General features: G+C 38.5%; 1 protein-coding gene across 4 annotated transcripts in view; it reads right to left on the reverse strand.

Moving 5' to 3' along the window:
- PEX5L (peroxisomal biogenesis factor 5 like) overlaps positions 1-26,588 on the reverse strand; it is a 175,292-nt gene that overhangs the window by 70,703 nt on the left and 78,001 nt on the right. For 3 of the 4 annotated variants that reach the window (XR_007776027.1, XM_050965944.1, XM_050965942.1), the window contains exon 2: positions 4,144-4,248. The exons of the other annotated variant lie outside the window; for it this stretch is intronic. Coding sequence is in view for 2 of the 3 variants with exons in the window: in XM_050965944.1 (XP_050821901.1) it covers positions 4,144-4,248 (105 nt within the window). In the remaining variant the exon portion in view is untranslated. The remainder of the gene's footprint in view (positions 1-4,143; positions 4,249-26,588) is intronic. 4 annotated transcript variants of the gene reach the window in all.

Below are 26,588 nucleotides of genomic sequence, written 5' to 3' on the forward strand. Positions count from 1 at the left end.
TGAGTCATCCAGAACAGTGGGGATTGCTCAGAGTTTAAATAGGAGACTATGATTATGGGCCAGATTTTTCCTGGTGAGCCATGTACACACACCAGAAAATCTATCAGTAGCAGTTTGAGCCTATAGCTGAAACTGGCCACCCTAATTCTATTTCCTCCATAAAGACACACGGAAACCATATGGCAAGTCACCTGTGAGTGACTACATGGAAAGGTATAATGGGACAGCCACAGAGAAAGTGGTGTGGTCTACATATAAATCCAAGAACATATACAAAGATGACTAGACTTGCAATGATATCTGTGTGGTTTCGTCCAAAAACGTATTCCTACTCTTAGTGGCAACAGAATGCCCCATGGAAGGATGGTGCACAGGGCTATTCTTAGGGGAAATAAGGAAATCACATACTAATGCTGCTTACAGAGTATGCATAATATGTAGTGCGTGCCCTTTTAAGAAATGGGGAAGGATATTTCACTTTCCTCATTTGAATGTGGCCTTATGGGTGCTATTCAGCAAAAATTTAGAAATCTGTGATTTTGTTGTTCCAGGATCAACCTGTCCTCTGGAAGGCAAAATTTCGTGCCCTTCTTGTGCATCGTGATAACAATGGAAAGGTTCAGCTCTGCAGAGCACGTATTGGCAAGAGTCTGTTCAAGGCTCTGTATGGGCTCAATCTCTCACCCATTTGAAGTCCATGGAAGTGTTGCCTGTGAGTTCCCAGGAACAGGATCATACCTTATATGAACAGCTGACAGGGGACAGTGGGGGAACCACTAAGGCTTTCCTTGGTTTTACAGGTCAGTTATGGGCCTTTTGGCAATAGAAATTATGTTATCTCTGGCTTTATGCTGAACTTCCATTGGTTTATTTGTGCAAAAATCTGCATATGTGTTCCAGCCGTATGTTGCCCTCTGACATTAAAATGATACAGAGCGGTGTCTCTGCAAAACTTGCATGAACTACATATGCATACCTCATGTGTATTAGTTATGAACACAATGGAGTGAATTGTGAGTCTGACTGATGATTGTACAGTTCAAAATGTGTCTTCAATGAATAAATTTGAGTGTAAAATGAACTTTTCTTGGTTATTCCTGCTAGTAAATAACTCTCAAGTGCTCAAATGTTTCTAAAAAGTGAACACAGAAAACTTTTGAATTCACATGAATATTCATAAATAATTTTCTCCATTAGTCACTCAGCTGCAGTCAGTAATATATGATTGTCTGTAAATAGATTACATCTCTCTCTCTCTCTCTCCCCTTTTCTAGCTTCCATGAATAACAAATGCACTTTTAAAAAATTTGTCTTCTCTCTGTTTGAACCTTCTTATCAAGAGACAGGGAGACAGTAATATAAAATGGAGACACATTGTACCAAATCCCATTAACACTAAAACCCTGCTCTCTGCACTGAAAGTTGATATGCAGTATTAAATTTGGCTACATCTGAACGCCTTCTTATGCCAATAAAGGGACTTTCACTGAAAAAATTAAGATAGACTCACAGAAAATAGAGACTGAAAAGACCTGTTAAATCATAGCGTATCCTGCTGCTTGTGTATTATGTTCCTTAATGTTGAGACAATGGGCCAGATTTGCAGGTGGTGTGAATCAGCAAAGCTATGCTAATTCATAGCAGCTGAGGATCTGTGACTTATGTAACTTATGGTAAACTAATATTTGCTGTATTCATGAATTTTAAATATACAGTGATAATTTCTCTCAACAAATAAGTGTCACCTCTTCCCAGGAGAGGTTGGATAGGAGCATAAAAATAATTTAATGTGAATATGTGTCCAGTTGCGCTCCAGTGAATGTATATGGTATTTTCCAGGGAGAAGAGGAGAGAGGGAGCTTCCTTGAAGCTTTACTTAAAGCACCTCAGCTGAGATTTCTTCCCCAATCAAGCATGGTAAGTCCTAGTTTCACTGAGCACTGTCTGTGTGTGTGTGTGAGTGATGTTTTGTCCATTATGAAAACAAACAGGTCTTTTAAGTAGGAATTGCATGTATTCTGGAAGCCACTTCACATGCAAAATTCCCAGAGAGTTCAATGGGAGTTGCACAGGCAAGGGGCTGCAAGACCAGGCTCTTAATGACATCTTGAGATAACCATTACAGTTACAAAAAAACCACAGCTACACAGTAGTCTTCAGTGCTGATTCTGTGTGACTAGTAGATGACCTTGAAAGACACTTTTGACCTAAATTTGACCTGGAAAGTCATCTTGGAAAGTTTGGCCATTGGTAATTAGTAATTATTTCCATTTGATATACATATTATATCCCGTGAGCTGCAGCCACATCCATCTCTCTCATCATGTGAAGAATCAGGACAAATATACCATTAATAAAGGCTGAATGTATATTGCTATATAGCAACACAGTATTCTGAATGAATGACCTGAACAAGAGGTTTGCATAGAGACATTAAAGACACAAGAATCTTAAAACAGCAACACATCCAGAAAGTTAGGATACAAATGATAAATATGATATGGTCATATACCGTACATAACACATACATGATGCGGAGGTGGCTATGGAAAATACTCACTTTTTCACTTGATTCTGCTTCCTTTTGGCTTGTGCACCCCATTGGTGCATAGCAGGGAAGTAGGTACTTGTGTGTAGTTGAAAAAATTACGCTGACTAATAAACACGAGCATTTTACTTAAAAAAACTGTCACAAACTATTGCTGCATGAATGTGACAAATAACCAATAGAAATAGTGCATCAAACATGTTATGAACCTAGGATGAAATCCTGGCCCATTGAAGTCAATGAGAGTTTTGCCATTCACTTCAAGGGGCCCAGGATTTCACCCCTTGTTTCAATATTTGTGAGTCATAAACTGATTAGTGTAAAATTGGAATGTGATGCATTAAACAAAGCATCCTATTTCCTCACGCAATCATGTTTTATCTAATACAGTATATCACAAATATAATACAACATTTGACAGAGGTTTAGGAGGAAATTGACAGAAATGTTTTCCAATGTATAGGAAAATGTCAATGATCAAAAATTCTATTAATTAATTGACTTAGTGTAATACATTGTATACAGGCTATAAGGTAAGCTTGTGTTGGCATTTTACAAGTCACATATTATTTTTAAACATAAATATCTATTACCCTACAGTAGAAAAAAGGTTTTTGGATTTTGTTGAAGATTATTTTTATGTAAGAAATGCCATGTAATGTACGACATCAAACTTATTGTTGAATATTAATAACCTTGTGTACTTGTATGTTAAATATTAAGCATCAAATCAAGTAATTGTATTAAATTCTATTACTATGTATGTTGCTGGGGAAAATATTGCTAAATTTAAGCCAAAGTTGCTGGTTATCCACAGGATTTTTTTTAATTATCCAATTCAGATGTATTATACATTTGTGTCATTGTCATTACTTATAGTCCACCACCTATCAAACTTCAGATAATGGCCCTGTATTCTTGCATTTACTGGCTTTACAAAGATGAAAACAATGAAGTATGTAAAATAATCTAAATTGAAATATGAGTTAAATGCTAGTGAAAATTTAAGGTATTTTATGTTTTTACAAATGATACCACTATCAAATGGTTGTTATATATGATTTTATATATACATATTGTACATATGAATGTGTATATATGTATTATGATAGATAAATACTGACAGCATGAATAATATTTGACCTTTTAAAATCAATTTTAAATACTCTACTGGTAACTGACATATGTATATTGTGCTTATTACAAATCATTTGTTCAGAAAATTTGCATTTTTTTGTTTAAAAGCTCCAAAGCACAAGCAGTTAATTTATTTACCGTAAGCTATAATTTTCTATATTAAGTTATGATGACACAAAATTTAATTTTGTATAAAATATTTTCTGAAGGGTCAAGCTCAAGCAGAATCACTAAAACTAATATACACCAATTGAAAACCTAAACAATGAATGAATTTCTCATTCCCTCTTTTTTTTTTTATGTGTGGCATTTTATAATAGCTTTTTCTTTTGGGAAAACTATAATTGCCTGTTAAGTTTTGAGTCAGGAATTTTAATGCTTATCTGCTAGTTTAAATTACATTCTTCATTAGATTAACATATGTCAGCTGCCTACTGGAATCCTAACATTCTGCCCACCTGTGATGTCATAGTAAGGAGGGGCTTTTCCTCTGCAGACTCCTCCCTCGGTAGTTCCTTCATCACCATGGCAACAGCCTTATCTGCCGCCCTAGAGCCTTTCCCCTACAACAGTGAAATCAACAATGGCTTGTGTCAGGAGGAATCTTTGTTACTCGTTACAAAAAATATACCCCAGAACAATCCAGTAATTAAATGACGGTGTTATGCTGGAAGTAAAAGCTTGTTGTTGAAAATAAAATACACACATACTGTTAAAAACAAAATGCCAAAACCAAACAAGCAAACAAAAAACCCCAACAACTTAATTGATAACAGAGTTGAGGCTCCATCCTGCAGCTTTTACTCATATGAATCACTCCATTGACATCAATAGGACTACAAACTGCCTTGCTTTTGTGAGGCCTCATAGGAGTACATCAGCAGGAGTGAAGGAAGTTGAGAATCTCACAAAGTTTGGCCCTCATATAAGTAATATCTGGAGGATCAGGCCCTTAATTTCTTCACTACTAGTTAACTGTAGTTACCTGCAACTTTACAGCTGAAATATACATGCTTTCTACTCAAATCAGATTAGATAAAAAGAAATCAGACAGTTATGAAGATTTAGAGCTTATGTAAAATGAAAGTTAAATTCTCCTTTAAATATTCTAAATTAAAGGGCAAAATTCTCCTCTTGGATCTATGTTGTAGACTGTGAGTCTCTGATACTCTGCTCTCCCTGTATATATAGAACTTCTGTAAGTATCAGTGAATGTCTGAGGGTATAGGGAGAGAAGAGTAGTGGAGCTTGATTAGACTTTTCTTACACTCACAAATCTCCATTGAAGTCCATGGGAGTTTGGGATGTACAAAGACTGAAGGATCTGGCTCCATGACTTCAGAATTTTGCCCTAGGCTTACATACATTTCATTAACTAAGAGTCTATATTGAATGTATTTTTTAACTACAGTACAGTATAATAAGAATGATTTAAAATAGCATTGTGTACTGTGTCCTAAGAAGGATACTGTTTATTGATACCAAACAATGTGATGTAATTTTTATATCACAAATACCGTATAATCGTTCACAGCTCAAAAACGTGCATAATATTGCAATTTCAAAACAATGTTTATGAAAAAACAAGGTCAAATTTAACTTATTTGTGCAATGCATTGCAGTCAACCTAGAGAGAGTTCTTTGCATACTGCAAGAAGTTCTCATACCATAAGTGTCAAAAAACATAGGCATGCTCAATTTGTAATTCCTTTGATATCCAAAGAATTGCAAAAGGCATTGTAAAGTTTACTTCAGATTAGGATATTCTCTCTTATTTGGTGAGAAGAGAGTTCTAAGTGCTAAGCAAATCAAAAGTTCTTGTCCAAACATTTATTTATTCACGATTCGATATGTTACAAATCCATGAAAATATTTTCTTTAATATGTGGAGCTACTATTTAGCTAGCATTAGTAACATGCTATTTGACTTTCAGAAACCTAATCCTTTTGAGTTGAATGCTATAGAGAAGTAGCTTATTAGCTAAAAAAGGATGCATCAGAAAGCATGCAGTGCTTTTTATTTCTTGCACAGTAGAAACCCACCAAAGCAAAGGTCAGGTCACTTTTTTGAAGACAGAGCCACTTTTTCTTCAGGGTTTCACCTACTGCCTGAAAAAAGTCATGATACTCACATTAGTGCCTGCTATCAACTTTTTAAAAAAAATAGCCCCCTGTGAATGGCTGCTATTTTACACCACATATCTCATCACTTTAAAAGTGTGGCTATAGTCAGAATAGAAAATCAGTAAAAATGACATAGTAGGATACTGTATTGCTTTTCCTTCAGTGACTTTTATCTCACATTTGCTATGTTTAGAAGTCAACACATGATTTATTCAATTGAACTGCAACCCCACAAGAGCATGGGTGAACCATGCTGATTTATTTCTGACTGGTAGACTCATGACATACAATAGCGATTCTGGAATCAGAACTTAGCTTTGCAACATATTTGATGATAGGGGAGGCAGAGCAGAATACAGCAGCTGTAGTTCCCAGTGATTTCAATGGAGGGAGATGCAGGTGCTCAATGCCTCTGAAAATCTGGCCACATATTTAGGTGCTCAAATATGGATTTCAGTGCCTAATGTTAGGTGTCAAAGTTTACAGGTTTTGGCCACTGTATTCAGGGTACTCTTGTATATATTTTAAATTTTGCCTGTCTGTAAATTTTTGGCATTAGTACCTCTGGCAGCTTGCAGGAACATGAGCGAGTTTCATTATGTCCTGTGGGACACAATCAATTATTTCCCCCTCTCCTGTAGAAAGGAGGGGGAAAACAAATCTAGTCTTTGTATTTAGGGCACAGAAATGGTTAATACACTGCCGTTGGTTAGCTATAATTGAAATGATAATCTGTTGGGTTCTAATTACAATGTTTTAAACATAGAGATTACTACATACATGAACATGGAAGAATTGCTTTAAAATGTGTATTTGTTTGGCTGCCTCCATTGTTAATCTGTTCTCCATTGTTGTGTTATTTCTTAGCAATACTGGATTGCTGTACATATTGTCTGTCACAGTAGCTTGGTATTGAGTACTATAGTTCTTCTGGAACAGCTAATTTTACACTTTCAAGCTCCTCATAATGAACAGCTCATCGTAACTCAGAGACCTGAGGCAAATTATTTTCTCATATATGCAGCATTTTGATCACTCAGTGAATGAGTTTCACAAATACCTCTTTTGTCAGCAATGTGCAGATTTAAACAATTATGATGCACAGCATGCAAACCTGCATATAAAGCAAGGATACTGTCTTGAGTGAATTGGTGCAGGGAAAAGATATGACTTACTTTCATACAATATACTGCAGCAGTAAAACTGAGTATATCAGTGTTTTGTTGTCTGGCACAATTAAGACTAAACCACTCCTTTTTAGGAAATATCTCCAAAGCAAGATAAACAATACAATAGTTAGAGTATTTCCACAGCACTTTGAATATTGTAATAGGGTCAGTTAAAAACTTGCTAACGCTTTCTGCAGGTTCTCCCAGGCTGAGAGAATGGATGGTAATAGTCATTTCCACAGGAGTGTGCAGATTTTGCAAATCCTCTCTGTAGGGAAAAACACTGGTTTAGCAGCTGGTGTTTCTGAATAGCGCCAAATTAAATTCAGTACAAGTCACACTACTTACAAAGAATGTGGTACTTGTTAATGAGGATTTAATTAAGCTACTGTAAAAGAATATTAATTTAAGGTTCAGGATAGCATGAGCATTTTTTAGTGAGTGAAAACATATAATTTAGCAACTTTGTTCCCGTTGTATAAAACGTCTTTCCAGCATTTAATATTTGAGCACATGATCATTTTCTGCTACAGATCATTTGAGGCCCGAGTGCCTGGGACAGCTGTATGATTCTTACAGATACGTGGCCATCTCGTAAAGGCCTTACAGTTTGTGAGAAGACAGTGAAATTCATAAACAGATTTGTTTGAAATTTGAAAAAAAAATTGTCTGAAGAGCTTATGATCAGTTCATTGCAAATATCTGATAGTCTAACTTCAACAAAGCCTGAACTTTGGAGTTACATAAGTCATGCGATATTTTTGCCTACTCCCTCGATGGATGTTGAATGTAACACAGAACTTTAATCTAAAACGGGCTTTGAAATTCACTTATGGCAAATATTGAAACATTTGAGCTTAAAATTCACTTTTTTCATGAATATTCATGCTATTAAAGTTGGAGTGTGAGAATTTTCATGAAAATGAGCACGAGAGAGTTGTTAACATGGTCAAATTGACATTTATTTTCAAAGTCAACTAGTGTTCATAGACATTTTCCACACTATTGTCTATGTTCTAATACATACACACACATAGCCAACATTGTGTTAGACCTGTGCAATTCCATTTGAAGTCAGGGAGGCTCTACCAGTCTATTTGAGAGACGTATTTGGTGCAGAGTGAATGGTGTAGAGAGGTACTCTTAGATTTTTCTAGTGTAACTGTATGCTGTTTCATTGATATATTAGGAATATTCACAACCTGCCTTTGTCCATACATCCTAAACTCATTTCTTTTGCAACAGCTATAATCTAAAGCAGTTTCACTAAGGTAAAGTATGGACATAGCCAATACAAGCACATAGAATACCTGCCTAGCAATTTCTGACAGCATTTTTCCTCACCTGTTGAGGAGAAAAGGAATAACGTTCTTCCCTTACTTGTGAAGATAAATGTGAAAGGAGTGATCAACCATACAGTACTTTTCAAACAGTGCCACTGCATTAAAATATAATGGCCCCATAGGACAAAGTGCCAATGTTTTACGGGTTCCAAGGGAGCTAAAAAAAATGAACTGGCATTTTGGATTCACTTCTCTGAGGATGTAGTCCCCTTAGCTGCATTTAAACACCAAAAATATTTTTGTCTTAACTGAAAAAGCATGTTTGTGTATCGGCAATACTAGAAACATACTTTCTCATTCCAAAATGAAGTTTTAAAGGCACTAGAAGAGGCTACAGGTACTCATTCTTCACAAAGACTGAATCCAAAATGTCTGTTGTTGAATGCTGCATTCACTGTCAGACTTTTTGTATTGAAAAATCAATGTTCTGTATTTTATAAATTCATTGGCCTATAGTGAGGCTTAGAGTTGCTGTCTGACACTTGAAGACATCCGTGAATCACCACAGGGACAGAACTGGAGGCTTCCAGAACCCAAAGTACTTACCTCTACTATTTGAGATAAAGTAACAACTCCACTGCTAGCAGCAGGTGCAGACTCTTAACTGCTGTGTGGCTCAGCCACTGGAGAAGGATGTATGAATATTTAGGTTACTTCAGTCTCCGTGTCCACTCAATGCTTGACTTCTCTAATGAGTTGTTTATTTTGGTAGTGGTGGGTTGTAAGTAGAGAGGCCAGAGGATGACAGTACCTTTTGCAACAACTTTTGAAATTTTGTTTTGTTCAGCACTGGAATGAAAACGAAGCCTTTTGAATATTTTTGAATGCTTGGAGAGTAACTATTGGACCAATTTACTGAGGGGTGTGGTGGATTTTTCCATCACTGACAATTTTAAAATCAAGACTGGATTATTTAAAAAAAAAAAAGATGCCCTAGGAATTATTTTTGGGGAAGTTCTGTGGTCTGGGTTATACAGAAGTTTAGACTAGATAATAACAATGGTCCCTTCTGACCACCTATATATTTCTTTTCACAACATGGACTTTTGTTGAAATTGCTGTATTCAAACTGAAAACTCAAATATTTTAATTAGGGTCACGCTCTCTCTCTCTCTCTCTAATCAGAAGTGACCAGAGACCCCTGGATCTCAGAAAACTTCTGGACAAAAACTTCATGGAAACAATTGTCTCTGTGAAACATTCCGGCTTTGAAACAGTATATTTCAATTAAATTACATTTAAACAAAAAAATTCTGACTTAGAATCAGTTGTGAGCTTATACCTGTTAAATCTTCTGGGAGTCTCTAAATTTCAGGCACCCTCTTTTGGGTGCTTGAGCGACTGCCTGAATCTCCTGGGTGGCCTTTTAGGAACCCAGGCAGGGGCACCTGAAATCAGCTGAAGTTATGCACTCATGGAGTGGCCTGATCGTTGCTTCCCTTACCACTGAAGAGATGTTCAGAAGCTGTGGATATTCAGAAGAAAGAGCCAGTGCTGAAGGCAGCAGTCAGTGAGGGGATCTGCAGATTGTGGCCCGGAACAGAAGGGAGACAAGAAACCTTCCACAGGAGGCTAGGAAAGCAAGCGGGATTCTGGCACCCACTTCTCAGCACATAACCTTAAGGAAGAGGGAGGAAGAGACTCGGAGCTTAGGAGGATGGGTACTGCTGCACCAGGGGTGACCAGAAACTTGAGAGTGGGAATGAAGAGAAACTCAGAGGGTAGGGGACAAGGGTTAGGGGGGTGATTCAGCGATAATGAAGCAGAGAGAAGGAGAAGAAGGTGAAATTCGAGGAGGAAAGAGGAGCCAGAGAGAGGGTGAGAAGAGGGAAAAAATGAGGGTGGAACTGCTAGGTTTATTGGTGGAGGGAGGGAAATTGATGAATTTGATAGATGGAGGATGCTAATAAAGTCATGCATATGCATCAGTTATGCATGTTAGGACATTTGCTCATTTGTATAGTATCTCCAGATTTTCAGACATACAGCCTTGACAGGTATGTAAGCCAGAAGAAAGACTCAAACAGATACAATTGTATTCGGCCAATGTCTTTCCTTGGTGGAGTAATGATATAAAGCACAATGATGCTATTACACACATCAAGTGTTACACAGTAATACAAAGGTATGTTTTAATGCAGAAAGGGCTGTTAAATTTCCTCCAAGATATTTCCAATTGTTTCCCAAGGCTTCTTTCAATTAGTAAGCAGGGGAGTCTGCTAAATTATAATTATAGATCCTGTTCCTACCAATTCCTCCGCCCCCTGGCTCCACAGTTAGCTGACAAACCACTTATTTCAGAAAGCTTTAACAGCATGTAATTAAGTCCATCACCAAAAGGGTGGACATAATTACCTACATATTTCACATGGAAAATATGTTCCTATTGGAGGTCTGTCTCAAAGTTCTAAACAGGCAGAATAATTGATATAGAAAATATTTTTTTCCAGTTACATTGTGAAAGTTCACCAAATAGCCGTGTAAAGAAGCTGACTCGGTATTAACCCTCATGCTTCCATTTTTATAACCTTCAGAAATGCATTTGAGTAGATTTCAGGCTGAATTTCTTTTAAATGTTAATGAACTCATTTAAAGCTGCTAAATAATGAATTGTGTCCTTTTAGTTGCTAAGATAAAGGCAACAGCATGATTCTGATAGTCTATTAGATTGACACTGATTCTAGATTGGTATAGGGAATGGGAAAAGAATGACTATTATCAGGTATAGGAACCCAGTAGCCAACAGATCAATGCTTCTGTATCTTTTTAAATTAAAACTTTTACCAAGTTCGTTGTCTGTGATCTCTATGTACAGAACCTGTGTCCTTTGCAGTGGGAAATCATATACTTCGGGCTTATTTTGAAATATAGTTTCAACTCCACCTCATCTGAATTCTGCAATGTGAGCCATATCTCTTCCCAACCGTAATAAGCTCCCTGGCATTGTAACCAACATGACCAAGTACTCCTGCATGACACAGAACCCAGCTCAGCTATGGCTCTTTGCATGGCAGCATGCTGGTGATATGTAGGGGTGAGCTGGGTTGTCAGAGTTCTGCTACTAGAGGGATATTCTCATCATGGTCCTCTGTGGAGGGTGCACACTTGGGGGGCAAAGCCTATTCTAGCCATTAGGCCTTGAGTGGAGGGTTCCTGAAACCCTGCCTCCTCCCTCACTGCATTTCCCCAATGCCCAGCCAAGATGATGTAAAAGTAGCTGTGCCCTCCCAGCTGCAAAGAGGGATGGATCAAATTCTGTCCTCAGATATGTATGTACAACCCCAATTGACTTAATTAAGATCAGATGATATGTCAGCGGGAGTCATGCATACTTAGAATTTGGCACTGTATAAGCAGGTCAAGATAGAGAAGGGATGCACTGTCTACAGAAGAACATTACATAAAAATGCAAAAGAAGCAAAAGCCCTGGCACGATGTGCTAAAGCACGTTGGGACCAGGGCAGGAATACAGCTGGCCTTAGAAACAGGGAGCAATAGAGAATTTGATACATAATCTACAAACACATTCTTCAAAAAACTACTTATTGACGTAAAATTAATGAGGAAGAGCAAATACAACTTAGCTTTCCAAAAATGTATGTGAAATGTGTAATTACTTACAATCAGGCATGCTGAACCTCATTCTAAAAAAGCACAGCAGATACACATTTTCAATTAATGAGAGAAGGATTTATCAAGGGCCAAATTCTGCCCTCACCGTTATCTGTGCTGCCTCACTGAAACTGGTGGGGATATATGGGTGTAACTGAGGGCAGAACCTGGCCCTGAGAGCACAGTTTAGCAAAGCAGAGAGGTTACTCATATAATATGTGATGTCTATTAGAGAAGTCTGTTCTCAGCAGGGAACAATGTCAATCATGAAGCACAAACTGGATATACTAGATCCAAAGCTCTTGAATATTGTAGAACTTCCTGTATAGATACGAGTATGAAGTTCCAAACATTTTAGTGACTTTGCATCAGGTGTTCTGGTTTGGGTTAATCTGTGGCACATATTTCTACCCGTTCCATAGATTATATTTTACCTTTATATACTTTAATTAGAGCTGTATGAAACTCGGTGCTTTTGGGCTCCCAGGATTCTGAGCAAATGCTTTTCCTACTTAAGTCCACGTGGCTCCATGCCTACTAAGGTTTGCATTTGAACCAACTCCAAAACTCAAGAATGGCTTTACATGGTCAATGCCTGAAACCATAACACAGCCTGGATCTCCTGCAAAATGTGGCAAAGATTTGCCCAAAGGTTGGTGAGCATCTGCAAACTTGCCCAAGTTTCAAGTTTTAAACAAACACTAACAACTAGGAAAGTTTCACCTAGTTTGGTTTTTTTAAGGATGGTTTTGCACAGATCCTCCTTTCATCTCATCTGCCAGTATGACATGTTTACTTCAGTCAAGACAAAAAAACTCTCCTGAGCTCTTGCAAATTTTTGATAGGAAAAGTCAGGCCCAGGAAACTTTTCGTGACATCTTTGCTATGCATGAGCAGAAAGTCCAGCCAGACTTACTCCAGAGCTTAAAATAGGTCTTTCATTAGGTATTCAACTTATGCTCTTTGCTTTGAAAGGTGACTGACTGTGGTGCATATTCCATCTTTCAAACTAAAATATCTAAACATTGTTTAGGTCTGTAGACACCATTTTCTGAAAAGAAAATCAGTTTTAAATGGCAACACAGAACTGAGAGCGTTTTATTGCTTTTTTTAAAAGACAGATTTTATGGAAAATATATTTAATTGATGGAAAGCTTAACATAATTGTACCTTTAAGTTATAGCAACTAAGGTCATTTGTGCTAAGAAAGAGAACAGACCAAGCTACTGTACATGTTGCACTCTGGTTGCTTGGCTGCTGTCCAGATCCCCAGGCAGCTGATGTATTAGACTTACAGTACCAATTAAATAGCCTATTCAAAATGGATTTATGTGCCACAAATCATTGTGTTTTGCAGAATTTAAAAATAAGAGATGAGACATGCATGGCTCTATTGTTTAAATTATGCAGTGCTAACATTTTCCCTCCTCAGAATGAGTGCACAACTGGACAGTGACGCCAACAGAATTCCTGTGGCTATGGAACATTAGAAAAATCTTGTTCTCTTATAGAGTCTAAATGTACTTTCTCCCCTGCAGCCCTTCTCAGTCCTTTCTGTTCTGTTTTGCCCCCTTCCCTTTTTCTTCCCATCATCTACCTGTTCCCCAGTTACTTTCTTCTTGTTTAAGATTGTTTCTGTTTTCTGGTCCTGCATCTCTTAAAAAAAATAAGGGGAATCCTTGCTGGCAGGCAGAGCTTTGAGCCAATTCAAGATAGTTGCTTCAAAGCAAGTATCATCCTGTGGATTCTCTTTCTCTGGAAGACTCGAGCTAGGATTTTTAGAAAAGCCTAAGGGATTTAGATACCTAAATCCAATTTCAATGGCACTTGGTCCTCTCCTTTGAAATGTCCAGACTTTGTTTGGTCTGTTTCTCCATGATACTTATATGGCCCCATTATTGGGGCCTTGTCTGAGGTCACAGAGGAAGAAGTCTTTGACAGTGCCATGAATTGAACACAGATCTCCCACATCCCAGGCTAGTTCCCTAACCATCCTTCTCTCTTTCTAATATTTGCCTAAATAAATCCAAGTCATGCAAGGTCACATTTTTTGCTCCTCGCATGTGGAACTTCAGCAAAGAAAATTGGCGATGAGGATAGTAATGAAATAGCACAAGCTTTTCCATTGAAGTATGTGTTTTGTGTGTACGGTTATGTAACTATCCAATAGCACAGAAAAAGTGCAGTTCTACTCTGAAAGGTGACTTTGTCAGAGTGGCACTGTGAAATTCTACATTTATTAGCTCAGTGGTTGCTGTCTCAAATGGGCTGCCTTTACAGGTTTCCTAACTGCTATCAAAGCAGAATCATCCTGAACTCGGAGAGTCAAGCTAGGTTCTTTTCACATCACCAGTAATAAAAACTCTGTAGGCCGAATTCTGACTTCATTGATCCCTGTACAGTCGCATTGTTTTACACCTGTGCAAATATATTTAACGGACTGATATTTAGTAAACAATTCTGTTGTTGATGCACATATAGAATCTAGCTCATTCCCTAAGGTGTGCTGGCTGCTGCAGGGCTAACAGCAGAATGCAGTAAAAACTTATTTTTGTTTCTCAAGTCAGCAGATTTGAGTCTGAATACACACAGGGAAGAAACGTATTGAGTACAATGATGCCGTTTTTTATGTAATTAGGGGTTGGAGTAGAACCGCACTTTAAATCGCCATTTTATAAAACTGTTAGGAAGCATGGAGAAACTAGTCAAGTTTCTCTCCAGCAGTCTTATTTGCTGCTTTCATTTCTTGATCATTTTAAGCTGGATACTCAAAGAGCAAAGTATCTTTTGCTAGCCCAGTCTCTGACTGATGGATTATAAATAGTTTTAAGGAATAGCCGTAGAACTGCTCTCTTTACAGCTCTGTGTAGTTTGTTTCAAAGGAACACTGCCTGGCCAGTATGGTTTAGCAGATGACCACTTAACATTTATTAGATGTTTATCAGAACAAAGAATTGATAATAATATTTTGCTTCTTTGATAAAGTCACTGACTAGAAGAGTTTCATGTGCCTAGGCTAGAAAGTCATAGGTTCTAGTCCCAACCATGATTTGAACTCATGCCAGTGCTATTACAGTATAGTACTTGGATGTTGCATTCGTTGGAACTAATACCCTTCAGATAAAACATCAAATTGAGGTCTATGATGCCTGCCAGGTAGAAGTTAAGAACTCATACCACTTTTCAATCAGTTTAATATTCCTGGCTATCATTCCTTCTCTTGGTTAAATGATTAAAATGGTGCATGTGCTATTTCTGAATGCATAACAATGCATTTGCCTATATCTGCTGCTCTTCTAGAGGGTAATTCAGTGTCCTCTATTGCTGTAGGATACCTTGCATATGAAAACTGCTATACTAAAATCTATGCTATTAGTTCATAAAGTATTTACGGAGAGAAAATGAATCATATACAGAAAACACAATAGAAAAGTTACTTTACATTAAGAATGTTTTATTATTTTGGGATGTACAATATAACTGAGGACGAAGACTCTTAAAGGAGTTAGTTCCAGTGTTTTGCATTTACAGTGTGTAAATTTGCTTCAGTGGATTGCATGGGATGTAAATTAGGACAAAATTTGGCCCCTTGGATTGCTCAGTCCTGCAGTTATACAAAACTCCTGGACCAAATATCTTGGAGCTAGTTCTGCCCTTGGATATATGAATACAACATTCACTGACTTCAGTGTTTTGCTGCATGCATGTGTCTGAAGGGCGAATATGTCCCACTGATTCCAGTAAGACGTTATTTCTATGTAAGGACTGCCAGTTAGATTCCAAAGTCAATCTCAGGGAAAGGTGCATGTATGTAGTTTTAAACAGTGTCTCTGGAACAAAAAATACATAAAATAAAAATCCTCTAGGGTTTGCATAGATGAATGGGACTGTGATACTCTGTTAAAAGTCCACATTAGTGAGACACCAATAGAATCCTGCACACTAACACACCTACACTCTGCTTAATAAGTAGCAGATTCCCGGCATGGATAGCTCTGGGCAGGAATATTTGTGATCACTGCTGTCATTGCTCCATGTGCCTTCTTTGAATGGGAACTGGAATCTCAGAAGAGGGAACTTTCACCAGCAGAACAGGTTCCCCTCATCAGCACTGCATTCTAGGAAGTCCTGCTTTCCCCAATGGGTTCCCTCTCAGTTCTTCCACTCTGTCAGCCCTGATGTGTCTCTCTGCTGGAAGACCAGTCAGTGGACTTTAAATGCTGCACATGGGAATTTTTCTAGCTCAGGTCTGGTATGAGAAACTCCACAGGCTTTGATGTGCTGAGTACGCAGGTTGGAGGATCAGCATGCACAAGAATGTGTATGTGGAAAAATATGACCTCTTTCTCCCTGACCATTCTTCTGTGTGTGTCTAGAACAACGGAAGCCAGTCAGAGCTGGTTGCTTGCTGTTCTTCATGTTCCCTGGGATTTAGATGAAGGAACATGGGGGAGGGAAGGGCATGTTTGCCACTTTAGTAAGTAAATTAGGTATATTTCCTAGATACACTGAGGATCAAAATTTGGCTCTCAGTAACAGTCAATGGCAATTTTGCTTGGGTAAACACTCATTATTTCAGGATTTGGCTTTACGTGTATCTTGAAATTACACTGCTCTACAGCCAAAATGCTTCTGAAATAAATGTAGTCCAACTTTACTAATTTTGGGTCACTGAGAACGAAAATGATGCTTAAAATTGTTGATTAGCTGTAGTTTTCAAGATATGCTATTGGGTCAGTATATACGACCCTTGACTTGGGAATGGCGAAGGATAAATGAATTATAAAGGGAAGGGATCTCAATTTAAACCAGAAATGACTAAAATACATCTTTGACTGGATCTATGAATAAATCTACAACTGGGTTTGAACAGTACTTGCTTTTTAGGCAAAACAATGAATGCTGCAATCTGAAGGTGGTATTGCATCATACATGATATGAATTGCATCGTGTTATTCCTAGAAGTCATGGATGATGCAGTCATAACGAAGCTTACATCACTCTGCTGAACAAATTGCCCTGTATCAGCTCTAGAAATCATACAGTGTCATGCTCTCTTATTTGTCAGTGTTTGATTTTGCAAAGGGACACATTTCTGTTTAGCCAAAGTGAGCAGAGATGCCTCGTACTTGTGTGAACAGTGAAGATAACTTCTGCTATGTTTGTGGTGAAATGACTTTTGCATCTGTCATAAACAGATAGTTAAGGGTTAATGTCTCTCTTACCTGTAAAGGGTTAACAAACAGGGACCCCAAACACCTGACCAGAGGACCAACCAGGAGAGAAGATAGTTTAAAATCTCGTGGGATGGAAGCCTTTGTTTGTGGGTTTTGGGTTTGGCTTTGTTCTATCTGAGTCCTGGACGGGGCTGGAGGTGTAACCAGGTTTCTGCCAATTTCCCTGGTACAGTCTCTTATCTGTTCAGAATTGTAACTAGAAAAGGCGGTCATGGTCTTTTAATTTATTTTCTTTTTCATTTGCATATGTGTACTTGCTGGAAGTAGCTTAAATTGTGTTTCTGCTGGAGAAAGTCTCTTTCTATTGTTTATAAGTTGAAAGACCCTGTAACTTTTTACCATCTAAAGTGCAGAGATAAACCTGTTACTTTTTTCTTTCTTTTTTTATTAAAAGCTTTGCTTTAAGACCTGTTTGAGTGTTTTCTCCTAGTTAAGGCTCAAGGAAGCTTGAGTCTGTATTGCCTGAGGAAGGGAATGGTAAAGTTCCTCTTTGTGTTAGATTCATGGACTTGAATCAGGTGATCTCCTAGTGTTCCCAGGGCGGGAAGGAGCTAGAGAGGAAGGAGGGAGGGGGAAGGAAATGGTTTATCCCCCTTTGTTGTGAGACTCAGGGAATTTGAGTCTTGGGACCCCCAGGGAAGGTTTTTGGGGGAGACCAGAGTCGATCAAGCACTCTACTCTAAGTCCTGATTGGTGGCAGCCTATCAGATCTAAGCTGGTAATTAAGCTTAGGGGAATTCATGCTAATACCCATATTTTGGACGCTAAGGTCCAGAATTGGGAATTATATTATGACAGCATCACAAAAGCGCAGTATAACCACTATGGTTAAGAAAGCCTATCACCTTTATTTTGGCTGCAAAATTGGAGATCAGGAGAAGAGGTGGGCCCCACACATATGCTGCAACACTTGTGCAACAAATCTTCGCCAGTGGTTGAACAGGAAAAGGAAATCTATGCCTTTTGCAGTGCCAATGATTTGGAGAGAGCCAACAGATCATACCAGCAATTGTTACTTTTGCATGGTGCCTCCAGTTGGAAAAGGTGTGTCAAAGAAGAAAAAGTGGACTGTGCATTATCCAAACATTCCATCAGCTATATGTCCAGTACCCCAGGGAGAAGGACTGCCGGTTCCTGATGCACCAGAATCATTCTCACTTGAGTCAGACGAAGAGGAAGAGGATGAAACTTCTGGTCCTGAACCATCAATGTCACAGGACCCACATTTTCTCCCATCCTCCTCCTCTGAACCACACCTCATAACACAAGGTGAACTGAATGACCTTGTCAGGGATTTGGAACTACCCAAGAGTAAGGCAGAGCTGTTGGGCTCCAGACTACAGCAGTGGAATCTCCTGGCAGGTGATGTTAGGGTTTCCATGTTCCGTGACCGTCAAAAGGATCTTGTCCCATTCTTCTTCATGGAAGGTGATCTTGTAGCCTGCAACAACATCGATGGTGTGATGGCAGCCCTCAACATCATTCACGATCCAGATGAGTGGAGACTGTTTGTTGATTCATCAAAGATGAGTCTTAAAGCTGTTTTGCTGCATAATGGCAATGTTTTGCCATTAATTCCAGTTAGTCGTACAGTCCATATGAAGGAAACCTATGACAACATGAAACAACTTTTGAGGTGCATAAACTATGACCAACATCAGTGGCAGCTTTGTGGCGATTTGAAGGTTGTTGCTCTCTTGCTTGGTCTGCAGACTGGATACACAAAGTACTGCTGTTTTCTCTGCGAATGGGATAGTCGTGCAAGAGATTCCCACTACATCAAGGAAGATTGGCCACTCCAACAGTCATTGGAGCCTGGGAGGAAAAGTGTTCAGCATCCATCACTTGTTGAATCAAGGAAGATTTTGTTACCACCCTTACACATCAAGCTGGGTCTGATGAAGAACTTTGTCAAGGCCATTGACACAACACAAGCAGCTTTCAAGTACCTCCGTGGAAAATTTCCAAGGTTAAGTGAAGCTAAGATAAAGGAACGTGTCTTTGTTGGCCCTCAGATTCGTGAGCTTCTTCGAGATGATGCATTTGACCATACACTGCGTGGCAAGGAAAAGACGGCATGGAAAGCCTACCAGTTAGTGGCAATAAATTTTCTCGGAAACAACAAGGCAGACAACTACAGGTTGTTGGTGAAAACCTCCTCAAGGCATACAAAAGCCTTGGTTGCAACATGTCACTAAAGATACACTTTTTGCACTCTCATCTAGATTTTTTTTCCACTGAACTGCGGAGCAGTGAGCGACGAGCACGGTGAGCGATTTCACCAGGACATTGCAACAATGGAGAAATGCTATCAGGGCAAATGGAGCCCATCAATGCTTGCAGACTATTGCTGGACAGTGACAAGAGATGCTCCATTTAATGAATACAAGAGACAAGTCAAGAAGCGCCGAGTAGACACTGAATAGGACTAAACTATGTACAGAATAGTTTTTTGCCTTTTGTTTCATAATAAATTTTATTTATATAACCCTTTTGCTGATTTTTAAAGTGTTACATAAACAGGACAGGTGAAATGTTATCATGTAAAGCAAACATAAACACATGAAAAGACCTAGGTTTACAATTTATGATTAAAACTCTACTATCTACACAATATACATAGACATAAAATGTAAAAACTTAAATATCTTAGAAACAGTAGCCAATCAGTTGTTTTAATTGTCATATTTGAATTCAGCACATCAAAATACATAATAAATATCACATTCTATCTCTGAAGCAGACGACTTCTCAAAAATTGTAGACCAGTGTTATTTAGAAGCATGAAACATTTTTGTTCCCTTTATTAAAAGACATTAAATGCAGTTTGTTCTTTTTTAGCCACAAATCAGAATTAAACTGTAGTGATTGTACACATGCAGGCCATTAACCAGAACGATGAGTAAATCATTTAATACTGCTAAAATCGTTTGGATTATATGTAATCTGTGGAGATTTGGAACCTTGTATTAAATGCTAATGCTGTTCAAGATGTAATGCCATAGCTAGATTAAGCACTGAATTGATGCTATAGTGAGTAACTATGACAGTGAAAACAGAGAACATGAATATATTTTATTTTCAGGCATGTATTTACTATGAATGAAAATAAACTGAAAAAGATGGCATTTTTTAATTTCTTTGTTAAGATCAGACAGGTTCATCGAAGAGTCAGAATATAAAATGGGCTTGCTAAGGGTTTATAGAGCACCCACATCATTCTGATTGACTTGAAAAGTATAGTTAGCCTTATAGTCATCAAGTCTGTCTTGTATGACATGTCTGTAAATTAGAAATTCATTGGCATGTCAGGATAGCCACTTTCAACTGCAGTGAATACATTTTGCTGCTTATTTTACATTAGAGAATGGCCTGAGTTGCAAAGGTCAGTACTATTATGGGGGTCAAACTTCAAAGTTCAGGGAGAGGTGGGTGGGGAGGGGTATGCTGTATCTGGGTTTTGGTCTGGATCATTCTTTATTTTATATCAATATAACTTTCTTACTCTGCTTTCTGCACTGTGGGCATCTCATGCACCAAGGTTTGGGAGTTCTGACAAGTGAAGCAACTTGTTATAAAACCAGCCTCTAACTTCTATGGACTATCTGTTGCTTGCGATGGCTGCCATAACAAGCGATAACACACACAGACCAGTTCTGAGTAGAAGATCTGGCAATACCACAAAACATGTGTCCAGTCTACAGTGATGTGGAGAGGAAGTCAATGAACAACTTAAGTACCACATAGGTTACCCTAGAAAAGATAAAGCCAGCTGCTACAGAAAATGGATAGTATGTGAGAAGTGCTGTGAGCTATTGGCAAAAATATGCACATTGGCGTGGCAATATAGAAATGTTCCAGTGGCTGTCTATGCACAGAGGGGCTATCTTGAAATAACTGAGGGGCATTGGCTTCAATCTCAAGCTCCTGGCCCTTTAGGAAGGAAAAGAGCTAGTATTTATGGGAAGGGTGGCTTGCTGTTTGGTTTTGTTGTTATTTCCTAATTATGAAGCAAGAGGACTCTGCTGGGTTTATTGTTCTTTGACCTACTTTTAAATCTGTGTCAAAGATGCCTAGAGTCTGGGATATACTCTTTCAAGTAGAGTATGTTGTAAATGGAAATATACTTTTAAAAAGAATAAAGTGATGTACACTCCTAGGTTATTAAAATCACAAGCCCTAGCTCCCTACGATGTGTAGGAGAGATATTTACCTTATTATCTACTTTTACAAATTTAAACTCTTTGCTCTGACTCCAACTTAACATGGGTGTAACTCCATTCACTTCATGGTCATACACTTGGGTAGGGGAGAGGAGAATCAGGTCCTCTTATTTCTGATTTCTTTTGTGGTGGCTGCTCCAATTAAGCAGAGCAGGCAAAGTGTACTCAGTTTTGGCCATCTTAGTCATGAAACGTTTAGAACAAGGGGAAAGGAGAAGTAAAGGGGCTTGGCACAGTGAGAAATCATTACTGGTTTTTTAAAGTATCATTTTAGTACCTTTCTTGCTCATCTTTGGCTGCTCTCCCTGGCTCTTCCTGGAAATGGGTGTGAAAGTACAATGAGCTAGGATTAACCTGGCTCCTGCATCCAGTTTAATTGTTCCATCTCCAACTGCATTTTTCCCACCTGTGCTGAGGCTGCTAAAATTTCTACTACCATAGACATATCCTGTGAAATGTGTGTACAATGCAGAGGTGAATATTCTCACTCCAATCTCCATTTAAACCAGAGCTGGAGCTTCAGCTAGGCTGCCCCTTAGTGATTTGTACCCCAAAGGACCATAAGTAAAACAGAGTAAGATCAAAGGGCCCAAAATATTAAACAAAGCTGGAGATGCCTCCTAATCTAATCGGATAGAGTATGCACAGTTTTGTTTGTAGTTAGGCCCTACAATAAGTGTCTTTTAAAAAAAAATCAGTCCTGAATATGTAGCATCCCTCATTGTAGAGAAGGAGCAGACCTCAAGTGTAGTGAATATAAAAGGAATTCTTTACTGAAGCTTCTGGACATAGACAGATCCTATAGCTCTTTCTCTGGTTCTCTTATGTATAGATTAACTAACACAGCATGTGCTACCTAGGTCTCCCTAAATCTTGTTTTATACTAAACAGTCATGGAAGGGATTGCTGATTAAACTATGGGAGAGAGAAACTTAACGCTGACTAAGAAGCACATTTCACACTAGAATACGGTGCTTCAATATTGGCCCTAAAACTTTGCAGCATTGGCTAGAATATCTGTATATGCCTTGAGACACAAGGTGAGGGAGGTAATATATTTTATTGGATCAACTTCTGTTGGTGAGAGAGACAAGTTTTCAAGCCTTGACACAAATAGAATTATATATGCCTTTTGCTAGACACCTAATTTCAAAACCAGTTAAGAGAGCCACAACTTCTAAAGTAATGTGATCTCTTTCAATTGCTGTTCATTATTGTTACACTGGAAGACAGGAGAGTTAAGTAATATATTGTCATTGGTATTTACTAACACTTATTGAAGAGAAATAGGTCCAGACTCTGATCTCAGTTATGTGAATCCAGAATAACTGATCAGAATCTTGGCCCATTACATTTAGTGGTAATTTCAGGACAAGAATCGCCGAGAATGGTTTAATCTAGTTTAGTTTATTTTTTTATATTTGCCATCATGATGATTTAATAATTGCTCCCACTTTTTTTATTAAAAGGTTCATTCAAATACTACGCACAAATAATGGAAAATATCCCTGGTATCAAAACATAAAACAGCTTAATCACAAAATAAGAGTGTAAAACCTGTAAATTGCATAGTGGGACAGAAAGATGGACAACTGGAGGATGGATGGAATTAAAGAACAGGTTTGCAGAGTGAGTGGAAGGCGTGGTCCTGAGTTTGCTTTAAAGTTCTGTCATTTTCTCAAGGCAGGGAAGCAACATTGCCTTCATAGGAGAAATTTAAAGGCTTGTCTAGATGAACAGCTGGAATCACGTTTGAATCCCACCAGGGTAGAATTGGCCATTCAACTTTGCGTGGTGGATAAATCTGGTTCCATGCAATGTAATTGTCAGCCAAAACCTTAAAATGTAAAGTTCTTTCTACTTTGCATGGACACTAAAGATCCTGCACTTTTTGAAAGTGTAGGGATTTGCTTCAGAGCCCTTGACGTAAAATCTCCTCTTACCTCTCTTCTGCAGTGTTTGCTTGTCTGTAAAGTTGTTTGAGTCTTAGTGTGTGTTATGTGTATTCTGGAACACAACACTCAGTTTCAACACCACACAATGGCAGATATCTACTCCAATATTACCTTTCCCTGAAAAACAGCAGCCTGCCATTCTACAGACAACAGCTATCACAGAGCAGGTATTTGGGAATAAGGGGCAAGGGAATACTGTCTGTATGTTAATGCAAGTTTGGTTCCTGATCCAGAAATGGCCTCTATGCTCAGCTTCTTGAATTTGGAATGATCTTATGTGAAACACTGGTGTATACACATGCTGTTTTTTACAGCATATGTGTGCGCCAAGCTGGTAGATGGTTATGCTATTTTCCCTGTACTGGCCAGCATCTGGCCCCTGGTTTGTTACACATTTTTGGAACCATTCAGAAAGTACTTAAAAGTGAGCTATTATAATGACTCTACGGTTTAAAAACATCATAAACACGTTTTAAAAAACTACTGTCTCATAGCTACCGACCAGGGTACAGCATTTATTTTTCTATTCTGACACTGAAAATTTGATTATAAAAGTGCAAAAAACAAACATTCACTTCTAGATGATACCTTCCAGATCTAGAGAGAGGTTTACTTCTATCCCAGGTAACACAAAAAACTGTTTTTATAGTTTAATAAATTAAGTTAATAATTAAATACAAAGGGCCAGGTTTCCAGATTTACACTAAGTGAGATTACAACCTGGCCCATAGTTTCTGAAACTGAAATCATGATCCAAATTCCTTTCAGCTAGCACAGCACTAAACACCAGCATGGATTTTGTTAAAATCAGTTTAAGTAAGGTGATGTAATGCAATAAGCACAAAGAAAACCTTTTTTGGCAAATCAGTTTGACTTTTTCCCAAGTACACTCATTTTTTGCGTTCTTAAAAAGTCATCAGGTTATCAATAAAAATGTCCTGGTGAGGCTAGGCTTTTAAAAATGGGCACAAAAATATGCAATTGCTCACTCCATTTTGGTCCATACTGCTGAAATTTAGTCTTATGTGTAAATAATTGTTGAGATTTTTACAATTAGAGCACCTAGGAGCTCTGAGGCAGGAACAAGGATAATTTTTTCTAATTTTTACTGTTGTCTTTGCAGGACTGAAATGCATGCAGTTCCCTGTCAAAGAGAGAGAATTTACATTCTTTTTTTATAACCAGCAAAATCACTAAATTTCAAAAGTTAGCTGATAATCTGGTGATCAATATCTCTCCCAGACATATTTTAGTCTATAAAACAAAAGCTCTTTAAAATTAGGTTGAAATCCTAAGAGAGTCCTCTTGTGTGATTAAATCAGAATGATAAATCCACACTACTAAACCAGCCTTAAATAAACCATTCTAGTTTGGCTGGTAAAAGTTGTGTTTTTGTTCAATAAGAATGCATTAATGAATCAGTATCTGCAGCATGAGATTTTTGACCTGGTAATGAAAAATGAGGATGACTCGGAAAATAATTAAGTGCCTCAAATACAAAATGGTATGAACTTAGTAAAGATTTCTCCATAGATTTGTTCTGGAGTCTCAAGGCTTCTTGTATAGGATCATCTCATATGCACAAGCTTGTTAAATCAGCAATTACATATGCTGAGAAGCTTCTTTAGAGCTTATTTTCTTGGGATGTAAATGATATTGCTTATATTTCAAAATTGGCCTATGGTACATGGAAAATCCTGGATGTACTGTAGCTCCAATTAGCGGAATTTGCTGTCTTCAGCTAGAATGCAAATCTGGCACTTTCCTGCTCTGTGTAGTTAAGACCAAACTAAAATCTTTGTAGCTCAAGGCATAGTCACCTAGAGCTTTGGAGGTTAAGCTGTGTGACAGCTATTGTCAGAACTGTTTCTCTTCAGGGGCTCATAAAACATAAAAAAAAAAATCCCATTGATATATCTTAGTAGTCATGCATTACATACTCTGCTTGTGAGGCCTTCTGCAAGAGCAGGTTTGTTTAGAATGAATTGATCTTGTACATCAAAATAAATCTTTATCAAATGGAAGACAAGCCAGAGATGAAGTAACCATTTTCCAAATAGCCTGCAGATACCCCCTTGTTATTTGCTTGTTATGAGAAAATCTAGAAGCTAATTATCTGAGGAGAAAACTTGTTTGTTTATTACTCATCCTAAGGGCTAGATTGTAAGTCCATGTGTGAGGTAAGAACACTGCTTACACCCATCACCCTTAGCTGGGCTACCTAAACCTTGGCTCTGGGTGTACAGGAACAAGCAGGGCTGTTCACCTGTAGGTGGGTATGGAATGGGTGAAATCTTGGCTTCTGCCTGCTCGCTGGGGAGAGTAGCTGAATGAGCACAGGAGGGGGAGTAGTAATTTACCTCTCCCCCCCATTGCCCCCCCATGTAAGGACGATGGTTTAGGGCCTCGGAGATGTGCGTCAGTCACGCTGCCTCCTGGGGCTACTGTTCGCATATTGTGGGACTACAGGAAGCATAAATCCAGCATAAAGCCTTTCTCTGTTCGTGGTGTTTGGATTTTTCTCAGAAGTGAAACTCCAAGAGTGGACGTGAAAGACGACATTGTCAGCTCTGACATAGAGAAGCTATACGAATGACTCTTGAGGTGTATGCTTGGACCGCCTCGACATTGCTTGGAAGATTTTTCAATCCTATCATAAGGAAAAGTGAACCAAAAAGGGAGCTGTCACAGATGCTGGAAGCGGAGGCCAGTATGTCCCTTGGCCTGCGCTGCTTCCAGCAGCCCCCATTGGCTCGGAGCAGCGAACCACGGCCAGTGGGAACCACGATTGGCCGGACCTGCGGACGGGGCAGGTAAACATACCGGTCCGGCCCGCCAGGGGCTTTCTCTACATTACGAATTGCTTTTAGTTTCCGGTTATGTTTCTTAGATAAAGGCTTTTAGTAAGCTGAACAATGGTAATAAGTTAAGAACTAGTTTATATTTTAATATGCAACAATGTCTGAAAAATCTATGGTCTGTTAGTCACAAGCCCCTGGCTACAATGCTCAAATCAGGAATTTCCATTTCAGTTAATCAGTAGGAATTTTGGGGTGGTGTTCACTGCAGCCTGTACTGCACGTTCTATGTTATGTTTGTCATGCAGAAAATCATTCTGAGATTAGAATAGGAGGTCTGAGTAATGCAGGGAACTGGAGATCATGTAATGCATATGTGAAGTTATAATTTTATCTGACAGAACAAACACAGGGATAAACCCCTTGGATAGATAAACCATAA

Source organism: Gopherus flavomarginatus, chromosome 8, assembly GCF_025201925.1.
Source record: "Gopherus flavomarginatus isolate rGopFla2 chromosome 8, rGopFla2.mat.asm, whole genome shotgun sequence".
Taxonomy (NCBI): domain Eukaryota; kingdom Metazoa; phylum Chordata; order Testudines; family Testudinidae; genus Gopherus; species Gopherus flavomarginatus.